The 17,847-nt window shown below is 43.9% G+C and overlaps 1 protein-coding gene across 5 annotated transcripts in view; it reads left to right on the top strand.

Annotated features, from left to right (window-relative positions):
- Positions 1 to 15,056, top strand: part of ARMC8 (armadillo repeat containing 8) — a 108,225-nt gene extending 93,169 nt beyond the window's left edge. For all 5 annotated transcript variants that reach the window (XM_032869609.1, XM_032869608.1, XM_032869610.1 and 2 more), the window contains 4 exons: positions 2,351 to 2,446; positions 6,710 to 6,782; positions 8,179 to 8,272; positions 12,536 to 15,056. In XM_032869609.1, coding sequence (XP_032725500.1) covers positions 2,351 to 2,446; positions 6,710 to 6,782; positions 8,179 to 8,272; positions 12,536 to 12,569 — 297 coding nt within the window. In that variant the 3' untranslated portion in view covers positions 12,570 to 15,056. The remainder of the gene's footprint in view (positions 1 to 2,350; positions 2,447 to 6,709; positions 6,783 to 8,178; positions 8,273 to 12,535) is intronic.
- Positions 15,057 to 17,847: the final 2,791 nt, after the last annotated feature.

Raw genomic sequence — 17,847 nt, 5'->3', positions numbered from 1 at the left:
GGCTGGGTGGTGGACATTGGGGAGGGTATGTGCTATGGTGAGAGCGCTGTGAATTGTGTAAGACTGATGAATCACAGACTGGTATCCCTGAAACAAATAATACATTATATGTTAATTTTTTTTAAAAAAGTAGAGAGGGAAAACCTAGAATGAACGGTAGACAAATGATTTTTATTAAATGAAATTTTCAGTATAAAAAAGATGTTTAGCTAATTTGTTTCTTTTATAGAAATAAGACTACTCAGATTATCTTTCTTCTTGTGTCCGCATTGGTATTTTGTGTCCTTCAAGAATTTGTCCATTTCATCTTTTTCAAATTTATTAACATAAAATTGTTTACAGTATTCTCATTATCTTTTTAAGGTCTATAGCATTCTTTGCAATATCCCCTCTTTTGTTCTTTATATTGATAATTCCTTTTTCCCTCGTCAGTCCAGCTAGAGGTTTATCAGGTTTGGGTTTTTTTTTTAATCTTTTCAGAAAAGCAGCTTTTGGTTTCATTGATTTCCCCCCCTATTTTCTGTTTCTCTATTTCAGGAATTGGCAAACTGTTTCCACAAAGGACAAGATAGATGTTTTAAGTTTTGTAGACCATTCAGGCTCTGTGGCAGGCAGCTACTTAACTGTACTGTGCCACAGCCTGAAAGCAGGTATAGACAATATGTAAGCAAGTAGGCATGGCCATCTTCCAGTAACGTTCTGTTTATTACACAGAGAGCGGGTTGGATTTGGTCCACAGGCCATAATTTGCCTATCCCTACTCTATCATTGATTTCTAGTTGTTCACCTGAGTGTGTAAGCATGGACATGTGTGTGTGCTGTGTGTGTAGCTTTTTTCTCTGTTCCCTAGCTTATACGTTAAATTGGCTTGGCCCAAGAACTAATTGATCTGTTTTACCAATTTTGTAGTAAGGGTTGTGGGGCCTTAGAAAAAACTGTAGCTCATGCTGCCATGCTGTTCAAACCTGAGGATGCATAGGTATATTCTAATACTCCAAGAAGGGGAATCACTTGCCTGTCTTGCTAAACAAGTCTATTCTCAGAAATATTTCATGAAATCCCCCTCATATTCTGTCTTAGTGGTTAAGAGAGGGATACCTCTTACCTAGATGAGGCTAAAGATGTTTGTCACTCCTTCCCCTCCCAGAGGCAGCCTTTTTTTTTTTTTGTTCAAACCTCAAGACTCACTTCTTAATCAGTGTATTAATCTAGGAAGAATAAGACCACACACTTTACATTTGAGGCCTCAGGCCATAGTAAGAAAACAATCTCATCAATTAGGTATAATCTACAAGCTTAATTAGCTTAAGTCTACCAAAAGAAAGGTTAAGTTTGGAGAAAATCACTTGAATTTAGACCCCATTCCCACTTCCTACCAGTTTCTTTGAGTGGTTCCTTACTGTGCTCCAGGATTCAGTGTCACTTCCACCAAGAAGCCTTCCCTGATCTTTGCAGTATCAAACAAGTACATGTCATGCTTTCTGAGTCCTGTTTTTCCTCTGTCACACCACAGTGAAATGTAATTGTGTGACCGCTTCAAGATTAGGTAGTTTGTCTTATTCCTGTCTGGCCCTGATACCCTGCAGAGTACATGCACATTGTAGGTGCCCAGTAGATGTTTGCTGAATTGCAAAGACTGACACTGGCTCAGTATCCTTTACACAGTCCTTTCACCTTTACATTGCCCTCCTGCTAGTCTGGCTATGAGATTCCCAACAGCTGACAGGAAAGTCCCCCCAGTACCAATGTGGTGATTATCTTCAAGTCATGCTGTCTTGCCAAATGTTATAGTCTCCCTCCAGTCTCATTAGGCCAAGCTTGACTAAGCTTCTTCACACATTTTCCTTACCTTTCTGTTCCTCTAATCAGGTTTTTAAAAAGTCATGAAATCCTAAATGTACATGGCTAGTGGACCAGGGTACAGGCCTTCACCCAGAAGGTCATGAGCTCGGGAGCAAGAAGCATTTGGAGGTGGAGGGAGGGAGTTTCAGCACCTATGATGCTTCCACCAAAAAGACTACACTTTTGAAGAAACCTTGTTGGGTTAGTAATGAGCTTCTTTTAGAAATGAAATAATAACAATTCACGTTTTCCTTTTGATTGATGTATATAAGACATAGCTGCCTTTACCCAGTGATGCCCCAAAAGAAACTACTGAAATGTTTGGGTTCTCTTTTGCCTAAGGTAGATTGTTCTTGGCAGTAATGTCAGGAGATAAGAAATCAGAGCATTCAGAATAGAACCTGTGAGATTCCATGTGCTTCAGGTAGAAATTGCCCAAGTTCTTGAGAGAGCTTGCATCTGGAGACTTCAGAGCTTTCCTGATCACCGGCCCTTTGTTCTTTTCCAGACACTGTGCATCTTAGCCAACATAGCAGATGGAACAACAGCAAAAGAACTTATTATGACCAATGATGACATCCTGCAGAAAATCAAGTATTACATGGTAGGCCTTTGTCCCTTTCACTGCTCTGTGGTAGCTGCATTAAAAGGCTCAAAACAAATTGTGCAGAGATTTAAAAAAAAAAAAAAAATAGACTACTCTGTAACAGATTCAAGGAACTCTCTTTCATCCTGAGGAAAAAGAAACAGACATGAAGGCCTTGAAGCTTGTGCCATTTGGGCAGTATTACCACCCATTCATTGTCCCACTCCCTGCCTTTGTTGTTTCCTGATTGCCTCCTTCTTAATCAGTGAAGACTTGGGCTCTTGGTTTTCTTTCAGTGTATCCATATCCCTGTCTTCCCTCTCAAGGCTTCTATCTGATGTACATTACCTCTTAAACCCTCGGCACCTCTGGCACTTGTTCTTTGACCTGTTTGCTTGCAAACACAGTCTGCTACCTACTTGCAAACACCTCAGCCACCTACTGCCACAGCTATCCCATGGATCTCGTCATCACCAGAAACTGCCCATTGCCAAACCTGGCAATCTTTTCATTCTGTCTGTGTCTCCTAGCAAAACCATAGCTGTGGGTGAATCTTGTCTTCTTTTGCCTGCCTGTCAGCAACTGCAGAGAAAGGCATAGAACCAGCCTGATTGGTTTCGTGTTAATTTCCTGTTTACAAACCCCCTGTGGGTATTCAGCACTGCTTACTACCCACTTGTGATTCTCCTGAAAGCTGACACCTCCCTTCTCCTTGAGAATGGGTTCTTACCTTCTCATTCTTTAAACCTTGAGTTTTCTCTCCCTCATCACTCTTAGTGGTGACCTCACCTTTTGTTTTGTTAAGAGAATAGAAGCCACAGTCCATCAGTGGCTCCCTTTTGCACCTTGAAGACATCCATATCCCCCTTGTGATGACCTATAAAGTCTTGCATGACCTGACTCGTCCATATCCTAGCTCCTCTCATTCCCCTTATCTTTGTTCATTACACTGACTCCTGTTCCTGGAAAAGGCCATGCATGTTTTTTTCTGTCTTAGGACCTTTGCACATGCTGGCTAATCTGCCTGGAACACTTTTCTCCTCTACTCCTTCACGGCATGCCTTTTCATCTCTCAGATCTGAGCCCAACTGACACTTCCTTGTGGGCTCTTATCTATGTGAGTTATTCATTGTTATTGCATTCTGTTCCCTTCGGAGCAGTAGCTCAATTATAGTGATACACATGTGTTTGTTTGTGTGCCTGAGTGTAAGTTCCATGAGGGCAAAGCTTCATGTGTTTTGTGCACATTTTTGTATGTCACCTTGGATGATGCCTGGAATTTAGGATGTACTTAGTAAATATTTGTTGAATGAAAACCTTACTGCTTCAACAAGGAACTCTCTATCTTTCCAATACCAGATCCACGTAGCCTCTCTAATCTTTTCAAAGTTACCTTGATTTCCCATATCCACTGAGATATACCTAATTCTGTGCTGCTTTTCAGAGCCAGACTTCTTAAAAGTGTCTTTTGCACATGCTGTCTCCTTCCTCACCTTTAAATTTTTTCTAACCCATTTCGTCTGGCCTGCACTATCATCGTTCAACTGAAACTTCTCTGCTTAAGATCTCCAGTGACCTCCATGGTGCCACATCCAAAGGACCATTTTCTCTCCTGATCTCACCTCACTTACAGCAGCCTTTAACACAGCTGACCATTTCCTCCTCCTGGAAACATTCCTTTTTCTTGGCTTTCAGTACACCATCCCTCCCTGCTTAGCCCTAGCCCCTCTTCTTTTCTCTCCTACACAGCCTCCTGAGGTCTGTGATCTTTGTTGCACAATGGCATTTTCCAGGGAGTTTTCAAAGATGATTGCCTTGTCCCTTTCCTTTCAAGATTCTGATTTAATAGGTCTGGGTTATAGCCTGGACATCAGGGTTTTTAAAAGTTCCCCAGGCAGGGTGCATGGATGGCTTAGTCATTTAAGTGTCTGCCTTCAACTCAGGTCATGATCCCAGGGTCCTGGGATTGAGCCCCTAATCAGGCTCCGTGCTTAGTGGGGAGCCTGCTTCTCCCTCTCCCTTTGCCCTTCTTCCCACTCATTCTCTCAATCTGTCTCTCTCTCCCCCTCAAATAAATAAATAAAATCTTTAAAAATATTAAAGTTCCCAGGCAGTTCTTATGTACTACTAGAGTTGAGAACCACTGTTTTAGGAGAATCTCATCCACTCCCATGGCTTTTACTATCAACTCTATGCTTTTTTGGTTTCTGGGTTCTGGTCTTGTAGTCAGTTTTGATAAATAGAATAAGCATTACAGTATTTACACTTTCCATAGCATCGTCAATAGAAAACACAACCACAATAATGGTTACTGGCCTTCAAAAGCCATGACAATAAGCTTTCATGATGGTACTTGCAGCTTTACAGATGCTGGTTCTTTTCCTAATGGGGGTAGAGGGTAGAGGAGCAAGGTAAGAGGGTCCCATGGAGGGTGTACTTCCAGACTTGTCTTCTGAACTCTGGACTCCTATATCCTCCTGCCTACTTTACATCTCCATGCACCTGTCTGATGCTTCCTGAAGTTGATGTTTAAAAATGAATTCTTAAATATCTCCCCTAAACCCAAATTTCTTCTCTCCTATTCTTTCTTGTCTTAGTACAGTGGCTCTGCCATCTATCCTGTTGCTCAAACCTGGGAGTCAGTCTTGATTTCTCCAGCTTTTTCACCTCATTAATCCGATTTATCAGCAGGTCCTATCAGCCTTTCCTCAAAACCTCATCTTGATTCTTTTTGCTTCTATCACCACTGCCCTCACCCTGGACCAAGCCATGGCATCTCATGCCTGATTGACCATAAAAGCCTCCTAGACACCTTTGCACTGTTACCCAATCTCTTCAGCCCAGGTGACCTTCTAAAAATGTAAATAACGTCTTCACTTCTCACTCTTTAAATCCTTCAGGAGCTCCCTGTCAACTCAGAGCGAAATCTAAGTCCTTTCCCTAGGGCCCACAAGGGCCCACAATTTAGCCACATCTACTTCCTTGAACTAATGTTGCTGCACTTTGCCTTCTTAGTATGCAGGAGCTCTATAGCTCCTTCTTACCTCAGACCTTTTCAGGAACTTTTCCTTCTTCTCAGTGCCCCTAGGGCCCTGCTCTTTGCACAGCTGGCACCTTCCTGTCCTTTAAGTGTCTGCTTAAATGTTGCCTCCTTCAAAGAGATCTCCAGTTTTCTCCACAAAATTTGTTTCCTTAAAAAATATATATATTGAATGAACTTAACATTGTAAGCATTTATTTTTGTCCTCTGTATAAGTTCATTTATTCAACAAATCCCCCCATTCATGACCTGAGGCTGAAAGCAATGATAAATTTTGTTCCGTCTTGTCTTTGTGGAGCCTGAACTGGGCATGTCTTTAAAAGTCTTGGCTGGTAAAAGGAAAAGAGAATCACCAGCCATAGAATTCTAGTGAAGAAAGCCATGTCGTCCACTTCTTGTCTCTGCATAGTTGAAATATAGGCCTACTTGGCAAAATAAGTACATCTCATCCTTCAAGAAACTGTTGAACATACTATACCACTGATAATTCCCTAGATATGCATGTTATTTAAAAGTACTGGAGAGTTTTTTTAATTGACCAATAGGAAAACCATTTGTAGAGATTGTTTTACTATTGGGTCCTCTGTTGTGTAGGAGAAAGCACTCCCTATAGCTAAATGATCCAACTTAAGGAAAGTGGTTGTACTTTTAGTATATAAAGAAAAATAAGAATTGTGTTTCAGAGGAGTAGGAGGCCCTTTAGCAATAGTAGAAACATTAGATGAATCAAGTGAAGACTCAGGTTTTGGGGGACAAGGCCCCCCCAGATAAGGGTAATTTGAATCATAATCAATAATCAATGGCTAAAAACCAAAGCCACATTCATCAAATTTATTGGCGCCTGGTGACCTGAAAGTTTCCTGGTGTAGATCAGGCATAGCCTAAGTCTAAAGCATAGACCTGTCTGATGCCAGTTTGTGTGCATGGATAGAGTGATAAGTTTGCAAACTGCAGTTTTAGCCCTAGAGGTGTCTCGTTTGACCTGTCAGAGGGTTTCTAAAATGTGAATGTGAATGTCTTTTGGCAAGTCTTCACTCCCCAGTTTACCAAATTTCCACCACTCTCTTGTCTTTAGCATAACCCATTTACCCATTAGTGATGAGTTTGTGCCCCTCAAGACATTTGAGTTTGAGGGCCTTGCTTCACACTTTTAGTCTATTGGAATTGTCTATGGTATGTTACAAAAAAAATTCCTCATATCAGCTTGCCTCCATGTTTTTTTCTTTTTCTGCATCAAATAGGGTCATTCACATGTGAAACTTCAGCTTGCCGCTATGTTTTGTATATCAAACCTCATATGGAATGAAGAGGAAGGTAAGAGATTGGTGAGATCTGTTTTGAGGAAAATTATGGGAGGGAAGGTAGCAGATGCCCCTGAGATCCTAGGTGGAGGCATCACTCAGTGGGTCCTGAACATCCAACCAAGTCACCTTGGTATAAGAATCCATGGGACTAGCCAGAGTTGGCTCACAGTTAACACTGAGCCCCATCTTGACGTCAACACTGCAGGAGATTACAGAGGATGGGGATAAAGGGAGACCCTAGAGAAACAAGTGGCAGTCCATGCCCTTGAGAGAGCTGGGGAGGAGGTTGGGGGATGAACTCGAAGAAGATGAGAGGTGGTAGTGGTTGGGCAGATTCGTCTTTCATTGTCTGCAGAGGGGCACATGTAAGGATTACAGGCACATAAGCTTAATGGAGGAGAGGGTGCCTTGGTGAGAAATGAGAAATACAGTGTGACTAGGGCAGCAGCCAGTCTATCAGGCAGCCTCTATGGACCAGAGGTTCTCCACCTTGACTGCATATTAGTGTCACCCAAGGATTTTCGCACCAGACCAGTTTAATCAGAATTTCTGGGGGGGGGGGGGGGGGGGTTACAGGCACAAGTTTGTTTTTGTTTTTGTTTTAATTCTCCAGCTGATTCCGATGTAGCAAATAGATATGGAATAGTGGTGGTTCTCAGTGCTGGGCTGACTGCATAAGAATCACCTGGGGAACTTTTTAAAATGCAGATTGCTAGTCTTTACACCTAGAGATTCTGATTCACTGGGTCTAGAGATAAGTGCATGAGTGAGTCACTGCAGGTTCTCCACAGGGAGGAAAAACTCCAAGAGGATTACTCTACCCAGCAGCTGTGTCTAGAACAAAGGAAGGAGGAGAAATTGGATTCAATATGTAGGCCTAGAGACCAAGTATCATCCAGGTGCCAGGGAAACAGAGCCACCCCCAAGGAGGTCCTAGTCTAGTTGGAAGATGGAGCAGTATGAAGTTGGAACTGCCACGTGCTAACCAGGAGGCAGCAGGAAGTGCTGGGAGGTCAGAGGACGGTGGAAGAGAACAGAAGGGGGAAAACAAGACCTGTCTGGAGTAGGAAGAGCCTGGCTGATATGCCCAGACAGAAGAAATGAAGATGGGCTGATGGCAGTGGGCCTTGTGCCAGGCTAAGGAATCTGACCTTGACCTATAGTCCATGGAGAAATTATCAGCAGAACCCAGGATGGACTACAGGAAGGAGGGTCAAGGAGCAGAGAGACCAGTTAGAATGTTGTTAGAGGATCTAAGCATGAGACAATCCAGCTTCATTGGGGGCTAGGGTTTAGAAGGGTGGGGAGTAAAGGACCCTGGCAATACTCTAGATTGTTGATTGCACATCAAGGAGACCAACTGCCTGGGTCATGTTCCCAGTAACCTGTTAGTGTTAATCTCTTAGGTTCACAAGAACGCCAGGATAAATTACGAGACATGGGCATCGTAGATATTCTACACAAACTGAGTCAGTCACCAGATTCAAACCTTTGTGACAAGTAAGTATCAAAGTAAAAGGGCCTTGTATGTTGAATTCTTTTATGAAAGGGTTTAGCTTGCTTAGTAATTTACACTGCCAAACTTAAAATCTTATAGATGCTTTTTTTTTTTTTTTTAGATTTTATTTATTTATTTATTTGACAGAGAGAGAGAGAGAGCAAGAGAGGGAATACAAGCAGGGGGAAAGGGAGAGGCAGAAGCAGGCGTCCTGCTGAACAGGGAGCCCGATGTGGGACTCAATCCCAGGACCCCAGGTTCATGACCTGAGCCAAAGGCAGACGCTTAACTAACTGAGCCATCCAGGACCCAAAATCTTTTAGATTCTTGAATTCCCTTCTTAATCTTCTGTGAGCCAACTCTTGTCACTTTTAAGTAAGAAATAAACTAATAATTAGCAAGTTTTTAAAGGTTCTCATCTTATTGTGAGTTAACGTGAGCCTGAGCCATCTTAGTGTATATCTGGAGAGGATCCAGGGATCATTCTCTTGATGTTAAAATAGAAAGGAAGGCAAATAATAAAAACATCCATTATCTCAAAATCTCACTGAGTGCCTGCCTTGTCTAAGTCTGGCCCAGCTGCTGAGAATATGACAGTGACCACTGAGGGGTTCCTGTCTTCACCATTTACTGGGAGAGACAAGAATCATAATCAGAGATCCCCCTACCCTCAAAGTAGCCAAAAATGTTCTTCCTGACTGTGTACCCTTCCTCCTACCACAGCCTTCACTCTGCAGCTCACTTTCATGCTCCCCGACCGTGTCCTCTAGGCATACCTGCCCCTTTGCAATGTCACATCTTCATGCATTTACACATTCTGTTCATCTGGTTTGCCATCCCAGTCCCCTCTCCTCTGAATTCCCCATTCATTCAGCAAATATATATATTTTTTAATACTGACCTCCACCAGGGGCTGTTTTAGGCATTGGAGATAAAATGATGAATAAAATTGTTGAAGTCATTGCCCTTGTGGAACTTTTACATTCTAGCACAGAAAGAAGACCATAAACAAATGAATATGTAATATGATAGCCAGTCATGAGACGTACTATGAAGAAAAATAAGATGAAGGAATGAAGAGTAAGGAAGTTTCTTCTCAGATAGATTGGCCAGTAAAGGCCTCTCTGAGGATGTGACATTTGATCAAACATCTGGATGAAATGAGATGGTCTGCCAGGTAGATGTTCAGAAGACTAGTATTCTAGGCAGAGGGGACAGTGAGTGCAAGTCTCTGAGGCAGGAATGAAATTGGCATGTTCAGGAAACAACAGAAAGACCAGTGGAGCTGCTGAAAAATAAGTGAGGGGTAGGGGGTAAGAACTGTACTCCAGGAGGCAATGGGGAGCAAGTGAAAAGCCTTGTCAGCCATAGTAGGAACTCTGGATTTTATTTAGAGTTTAATAGGAAGTCATTGGAGAGTTTTGAGAAGAAGAGACCCTATCTGACTTGAATTTGTATAAAATCAGTCTGGTGACTCTGTAGAGAATCACCTGGGCAGGACCAGAAGCAGGGAGAACAGTTCAAGGCTATTGTCGTCCTGTAGGTAAGAGACGAGGGTGGTAGTAGTCAAATTCAGAGTTTAATCTGAAGATAGAGACAACAGGATTTGCTCAGGAATTCAGTGTGTAGAATATTAAAGAGAGGAAAGGAAAATGCCTATAGAGTTTTAGCCTGAGCAACTGGATAGGTGTTACCATTTACCAAGATAATGAGAAGTGGGTTGGGGTAGGGAGAATTGAGGGTTCCTGTTTGGACATGCCAAGTTTTGGATGCTGTTAGATATTCAAGGGACTTGTCAGGATAGTGGGGCTAAGGGTGTAAACTAGGAGAGTATATAAAGCCATGCAGCTGGACGAAGTCACCTAAGGAAAGTAGGAGGAAAGAAGATAGGAGGGCTAAGGACTATGCTGTGGAGCCCTCAAACATTTAGGGGAAAGTGAAAGATCCAGCAAAGGAAAGGAAGGAACAACCAGTGAAGCAGGCCTAGAGACTCAGGCACAGGAGTTGTCCTGAAAGCAAGGGAAGAGAATGCCTGGACAATGGCCATTTACCCTTCACAAATCTTATCCGGTTGTCACCTTCTCCAAAAGGTCTTGCCTGACCCATTCTCCACCCTAGGCTTTGTCAGGGGACCCTTTCTGCCAGGGACTCCTGTAGCACCCATAGGACATACCACACTGTGTCATGGCTCATGGCTGTCAGCTTCCTTGTCTGCCCCACTGAAGGGAAGAGGTGCTTGGTAATTGCTTCTCAGGTGAATGGCTGTGCCAGACTCTGGAGCACACAGAGCAAGCTGGGCCCCTGCCTCCCTGAAGCTTGCCATCCAGTGGGTTAAAGAAGACAAATCCCCTAAATAATTGCAGCCCAAGGCTGCTGCTCAGGTGAGTGTCCCATCAAAGGCAGCTGAGAGCCAGGCACTTGCTGAAGGCTGGAATTGAGCTGTACTTTGAGGACTGGCCTCCATCTCCATAGCAGCAGTAGCAGCTGCAGACCTAAATGGTGGGCTCTGTCAGCCCATCTCTCCTGGCTGAGAGCCAGAGTGCTCCCTCTTTTCTCATGTTCTTCCAGAAATGAAAATAGTTCTGCTCGAAATCTTTTTTAGGATGACCTGGAACATTAAAAGTGGCCTCATTAGCAGGACGTACAATAGGTTTCAGCCCTGGCCTACAATGGCTTAGATCTGTCTGGTGCTATTTCCCCATATTTGTATGGCACATAAATTTTCAGCAGTTCTTAAACTGCATTAAAAGAATCAAGGTTTGAGCTACCCTACCTAGTCCATCTAAGGAAAGATGACCTTGCCTTAAGGACCATCCATCTGAAAGACTCCTTAGATATTAAGAGATATCAAGAGAATAATAAGGTCGGGCTCTCTGAGTTCTAATATAACAAACGTAGACATCCCCTGAGAAGGATTCAGGAGGAGTCTGAATTGGTAGTTTTCATTTTAGTCAAAACCCTCATGTGGACCTTCCCACGGTGGCACATGGAGGTCTGTTACCTAAAGAGGACATCTCAGGTTCCTTCTGTCCTTAAGGCTTAATTAAGGCTTTGTCATCTTTTGACTTTCAAACACTTACAGATGAGGTGCTATTGCCAACCAGCCCTTTCCACCCCAGGCTTCAAGGGCCTTGGGATTGTGAGGTGAGGTAGATGGTCTTTAAGGGGTAGCCTGTGGCATCCTTCATAAGCTTGTTTCTGTGGGAAAATGACCTTGTAGAACCCAACTCGCTTATAACTCGGAGACCATCTGTACAGGGCTTTCCATTTTGATGGATTAGACTTATTTGTAGTTACTACATAGAGCCTTAGATAATTGCAAGAATATCTCTTAGTATCCACTTTTAAAACTGTGGGTCATATCCATTACTTGACCATAGAGACTGCACTTGCATCCAGCTTATTGCATGCCCAGTCTACCTTGGCTTACTTTCATCAGCTAAGAGTAACTGAACATTTTACCCATTTCTTTCCATAAACTACTGGGGGAGACCGTTGCTAAAACCTAACTTCCTAATTCCCACAATTGTAGCCTCTTGAGAAATGTTATTAAGCTCATGATTGGAGTAGTAAAGGAGGCCTCCTCAGTCCCAGGTCAAAGAAAGACACTTGTACAAGGATCAGGATGGGTGAGGCCACTGCCCATATCACATCTCCTCTCCAACTAGCTACCTTCTTCCCCAACCACCCTAACAACCCACATCCCTTGCTAGTCAGTGTCAGCAGGCATGATAAGAAGAACGAGATGAAACTATAACCTCCTTCCTCAATTTGAAGGCATTTGAACCATGAGACAACTTTGGGTCTTGAGCTCTAGGCTCCCCATGCACTTTCTGATCAGCACCTGAATGCTGCTCCCTGGGTCAGTTTTCCTCTTAGCTTCCCAGAATCCTAAGTGTCCTCCCCAGTGTCCTGCAGCACCAGCTAAAAACCTGCATGACAGTGGGAAAAAGTAAAGAATTCTGGATCCATCCTAGCCAAATGCCAGTGATGAAGGGAAACTATAGAGTGTCACTGCAGCAGGTGTAAGGACAAGAACAGCCCTTCCTAAAAGAACTTCAGGACGAGGAATGTAGGCAGTGTGGGTTTGAAGTTGCCTGCTGACCACAGATCTCTGCCCTTTACGGTAGTCGCCCAGTTGTGCTCACTCCAGTTCCCTTTGGGGATCTTTTTAGACCTTCCCTCCCTTACCATCTTTGAGCCACAGGATTTTTGCCTTATTTACATTTATGAGATGATGGCTAACAGGAACTTTGTGATTTCAGGGCAAAGATGGCACTGCAGCAGTACCTGGCGTGATGGGAGCGCCCTGGGCACCTGCAAGCATCCCACATCCTTGTTAAAGGAAGTACAGGAACTAGCCTCATTTGATTCCTTCTATTTGCACAAGTCACCTTGGACTGCAGGGAGCTGTTTTGCAAAAGCAATTTGGTAGGCTTAGATCTCAAATTCATCTTGAGAACATTTTTTTGAGGTAGTAATTTCCTCAGAGGACTGTTGTGTTTTGTTTTGTTTTTTTCTGAGCTACCTGGACTCTTTATTAGAACAATCAATCATTTTCCTTTGGACCTACAATTTTTTGCCTATGCTGCAGCCACTTTGTGAGTGAGAATGAATGTGTCTCTGCACACACAGTGTGTGTGCATGTGTGTGCACGTGGGTCAGAATGAATGGATGTGTGTGTGTGTGAGGGATACCTCAAATTTTTCTTTTCTTATTTTGTGTGAAAATCTCTTTTCTACAGATTTTCCAGGGTTTAAGCATTGCTTGCTGTATAAAAAACTTTACTGAATTATATACAGTTTGAATGAAATGTTATTTTAAAAACAAAACAATTGTTAAGTGTTCCATAAAGGTTATGTTGAATTTTGGTCAGATGAATATTTGTAAGTAAAAAATATATGCATTTCTGAACCTCAACTTACATAGATTTTCTTTATAAAAAAAAAAAAAAAAAAAAAAAGGTTGGCTGTAGTTGGCCTGAGTAACAGGCATGATATATGGTGCTGTGCAAAATAGTAAGCTAGCATCTTACTGCCGTCAATATCAGCAGGTACAGAGCCTCTTTTCAGCCTAATTCAATAAGCTCTCAGGCTTCCAAGTCAAATGGACAGGGTGGAGTGGAGTGAGGCAACAAATCATAGGATTTTTGAACCATCAAGGGGAAATAGAACTACTGATAGTGAAAGCCCAGCCCTGACTCTGGCAGGCTGCACTTGGCAGGAACTGGGCACCAGGAGCCTCCCAACAGCCCTAAATCCTGTCACTGCTGTAACGGTATCTGGCAGGTTTTAGAGCCAGTCATGGAAACTTATGCTCAAACTAAAGTCATCACTTCCTGGAAACAAAGTCCGATCACCTTGTGCTTCCTGAAACAGCATATCACTGTGAAACTAAAGAATGCTCTACAGACTCATCTGTAGAAAGAAGTGAAGAACAGGATAGTTTAGAAAGCTGGTTTTCTCTTAGCTATACTCAGCTAATTCTACTAGTCACTCAGGACTGCTATTCAGTGTGCTTTTTTAAGACGAGATCAAAATTTGAGTAAGACATGTGGCTGAGATCTTCTCCTGCATGAAGCCCAAAGCACTGAAGTTTGATCGAGGGAAAGGGACTCTCCCCAGAGGATGAAAGATGGCTTCTTGTACTGAGAGTGCTACTTCGCCCTTCTGCAGCCCTTAGTGTGGCACCCAGCTCCAGCTTCTGGGGCGGCTTCAAGGTGAACTTCACAGAGGTTGCTCTTGACTGTTTGAAGGAACAACCAGCCTTCCTTTCCCTTTGCTAAAAGAAGTTCAGAGGCACTGCGGCCCAGAATCAAGGTCTGTGGCCCGGAAGCTTGCCATGAGTGTGCGCCACTGGCAGAGTCCCAAGCCTACCAGCCACTCCTGATGGGGTTGCTCACCCCGCAGTCACCCCATCACCAACCTGCACCTTCCTTGGAGGATTTAAATATGTTTGATTGCAAATGAATGTTTTTAAGTGTATTTAATGCAGTTTTTCCTGTTCTCAGTATGACCACCCAAGATTCAAACACAGAGATTTCAAAGTTATTTTTTTCTCCCAGAACATCACTAATTTAAAAGTCTGTCACAACAGGAACTTGGGTTTTGTGCGGCCGTCAGTGCTAATGTGAGAACGCCAGTTTAAGGAGAATCAAATTTTGGGGGAATAAAGCCTTATATAGGCCCACTCATTGATACTTCTAGTACTGAGAAAATATCCTTGGTTGGCATTTGTAATACAAACACTATAGAGTTGGTATTTAAAAGTACCAGGTAAATATTAAGGAAACCAATAATGAATTGCTGAGACAATCTTGTACCCAGATAGCATTAGAAAGCTGAAAGCCCAATGAAATAAAATTTTCACACTTAAACTCTGTGGATAAATCTTGCCTGTGGCTATAAACAGATGGTCAAAGAAAAAGTGCTTTACTATAATTAACTTTTCTGATTTGAATGAAGGAAAAATGTATTTATTAAAACAAAGCTGTTTGCTGCTTTAGGCAGGTGCAGTGTTCAGTCAGCAAGGAAGTGGGAGGAATGGGGCGTGGTCTGTGTCTCCACCCGAGTCCTTCACTAAGCTTCTCGCTCTCTCTAATACTGCATTCTGTTTCTCCTTTTGTGCCCTGATTGTAACCCAAAATTTATGAACTAGAAAAGAATGTCCAATTTAATAAGTTGCATTTTTTTTTCCTTAAGCACTTTATGCAGAACAATACATGTTCTTCTGGTAGTGTTTGGATAATATGATTTTAACACATGCTAATAAAAGCCAAGAAAAAAATCATAGCAACTTCTAAAAAGGAGTCTGTTTTCCAAATGTCTAGAACATTAGGAAACATTGGAAGATAACGTGTCCAGGCTTTTTGGAACCTATGCTTCTTGGTAAATAGGAGGCTGGGAAGTGACTGCATTTCAGAATGGGTGCCGGTGCCCTGTGGTGGTTCCAGCTGTGCTATAGGGGGCATCAGCAGCAGTCTGGGAACCCTCTTCTTGGCCTTCTGAAGTCTAGCGGACCTTTTATGAGTGGCCACTCCCAGCCACCAGGACCTCCCCAGTGTTGTGTCCACTGCCTCCATCTTCTCCTCAGCCCCTTACGAATGCCACGCTTCCACTGCCACCACCCGCTGGACTTAGGCCGAGAATTTGGTGGATGACCAGTGGCCCCGTACACAAGCAGCTTTTCCTCTGCAAGGAAGCCCAGGTGCTCTTCACGGACTGCACACTGCCTTCTTTTCCCCATCTCTAAAACGTAGAGAAGCACCTTTTACCTCTTGGCCTCCCTAGAAACAGAAAGCCAGGGACGTCTACCCCAGATCGTGGAGGTTTGGGGAGAACGTGAGGGGTGGTGAGGTGGTTGGCAGGGGAAGGAACTCCCTTGCCACAGGGCAAACAGGAAAATGAGACCTGGGAAATGGGAGACTGACCCGAAGTTCTAAATGGAGAGCTGACAGGAGGAGGTCCCAACACCTTGCCACCTGGGATAGGGGCTGGTGCTACCCCAGTCCTGCTCCTTTGCACATTTCTCCTGATAGCAGGGCAGAGAGGCGTGTGTCCATTTCCAGCAGGAGAGTAGTGGTTTACTACCTGGCCTCTGGAAAAATTGGGAACCCCCGCCTCAAGGGCCACATCATGGCCTACGTAGCCACCTTTCCTCCCTTTATTTATGTGGCCCCTGACTCCTGGCCTTGGCTCTGCTGTGCACTTGGCCCTCTTGCTGAGTGGGGAGCCAGAGCCAGTGTTAGAAAGGAACCACCCTCTATTTCATGCAGCAGGGCCTGCCCTCCACCCTATCAGGCATTCACACCCAGGAGCTGAGAGGCCTTAATGGCCAAAACAGCATCCATCCTGCATGCCCTGGTTTGCTTCCATTGTAGGAAGCCAGACCCAGGATCTGTGCCAAGGAGTTCCACCCTCAGAGTGGGCTGACATTTTAGCCACTCTCAAGAGACTTCTCTCCTCCAACACCACTCCCTCCCCTTCACCTCTATTCCTTCTGCTTTGAACCTTACAGATTCTGAAAAGAAATGTTCTACCAAGTTATAGATGGAAAGGGGGTGTCCCCACATTCCTCCTCTATTGCCCCTCCTGCCTTCCCCTCTGCCAGCCCCACTACTCCCAGCTACTTCCTGGGGAGACTCAAAGGTCACCACAGACAACAACATGCATCACCCCTACAGTCTCAGTTCCCCCACCTACTCTTCCTCTCACCCCACTGCTTTCAGAGACCTAGGGCAAACCATTTCTCATCTCTTCAGTGATGGAAGATCCTTGGCTTCCCAGCTTCTGGGGAGATCAGATGGTCGTTACCCCCAAGTAGCTCATTCAGAGCCATGTAACACCTGTGCATGTAGAAGACCAGATGCAGGGTTCTAATGCTTCTCCAAGGCTTTGAATCCCCCTTTTGAGCCCACTCACAATGGAAGAGCACAGCCCCATGGTGGGCTGGAATAGTGGATTCAGTTTTCCTGACATCCTGTCGCGGAGGGACCCTTTGAGTACATTGTTTCTCATGGAGGTCAGTACAGATGCTATGAACACAATGGGCATGTATTTTTGCATCTAAAAGTGACAAAAAGTCATGGGGAATGCAGCCACCCATCCAGCATCACAGGCCTTTCTCCCCGCTTCACACAGCCTGTTTGATCCTTCTGTCCCCAGTGCCTGCATGGCATTGGCACAAAGAGTAATGCACCCATGAAGAGCAGTCTTCTGGGAGCTAACTGCGCATTTAAAGAACTTGAAGTCACAAGCAAAGTCTTCTGGAGAAAACCAGCAAATGAAAGGAAGTCGCTAACATTTGCCTTGGGGAGTAGAACATCGCCTTTTCCTCAGAAAGGAAAATGGATGCCTGGGCTTAGTGAATTTTCAAATAGACCAAAGAGCAAACCAGCAGGAGGGAATGGCTATCCATGTTAATACTCACAGGGGTAATAATAGTTACTTTTTATTGAGAACCTCATGAGATGTTCAACCTCAGGGGCACAGCCATGGAAGGATGGCTCAACCAGGTGATTTAGTGAAAGCTGGAGGCAACTTGGCTCCACTGGGAGCTCTCGGACTTTAAAATTAGGCAGTAGCCAGAATCAGAAACCGAAGAAATGGGGAAAGGGAGCATCAAGAAAATCAGATGACTCCTGGTTCCAAATGTAACTCCCGAGCATTTCTCTTTTTTTTTTTTTTTAATTTATTTATTTGAGAGAAAGAGAGAATGAGAGAGAGAGAACATGAGAGGAGAGAGGTCAGCGGGAAAAGCAGACTCCCTGTCAAGTAGGGAACCCAATGTGGGACTCGATCCCAGGACTCCAGGATTATGACCTGAGCGGAAGGCAGATACTTAATCCTGAGCCAACCAGGCACCCCTCCCAAACATTTCTTTATGAACATGGCCTGATGCATGGAGAGCTTCGGGTCGCCAACTGGGCAGCATTGCAGGACTGTCCCCATGACTGGGTAGGCAGCAGGAAGATTAAAGCCAATTTCTATCTGCCTCCATGTCCATATGCCTAGAAGTGTTTATATCCAATCTTTTTGCACTGTTTTCAAGTTCACTCTAAACTTTAGTCCAATGAGTA

Source organism: Lontra canadensis, unplaced genomic scaffold, assembly GCF_010015895.1.
Source record: "Lontra canadensis isolate GAN:19392208 unplaced genomic scaffold, GSC_riverotter_1.0 scaffold38, whole genome shotgun sequence".
In the NCBI taxonomy this organism is placed as follows: Eukaryota; Metazoa; Chordata; class Mammalia; order Carnivora; family Mustelidae; genus Lontra; species Lontra canadensis.
The sequence above is the reverse complement of the archived record's forward strand: the minus strand, read 5'-3'. Positions and strand labels throughout refer to the sequence as shown.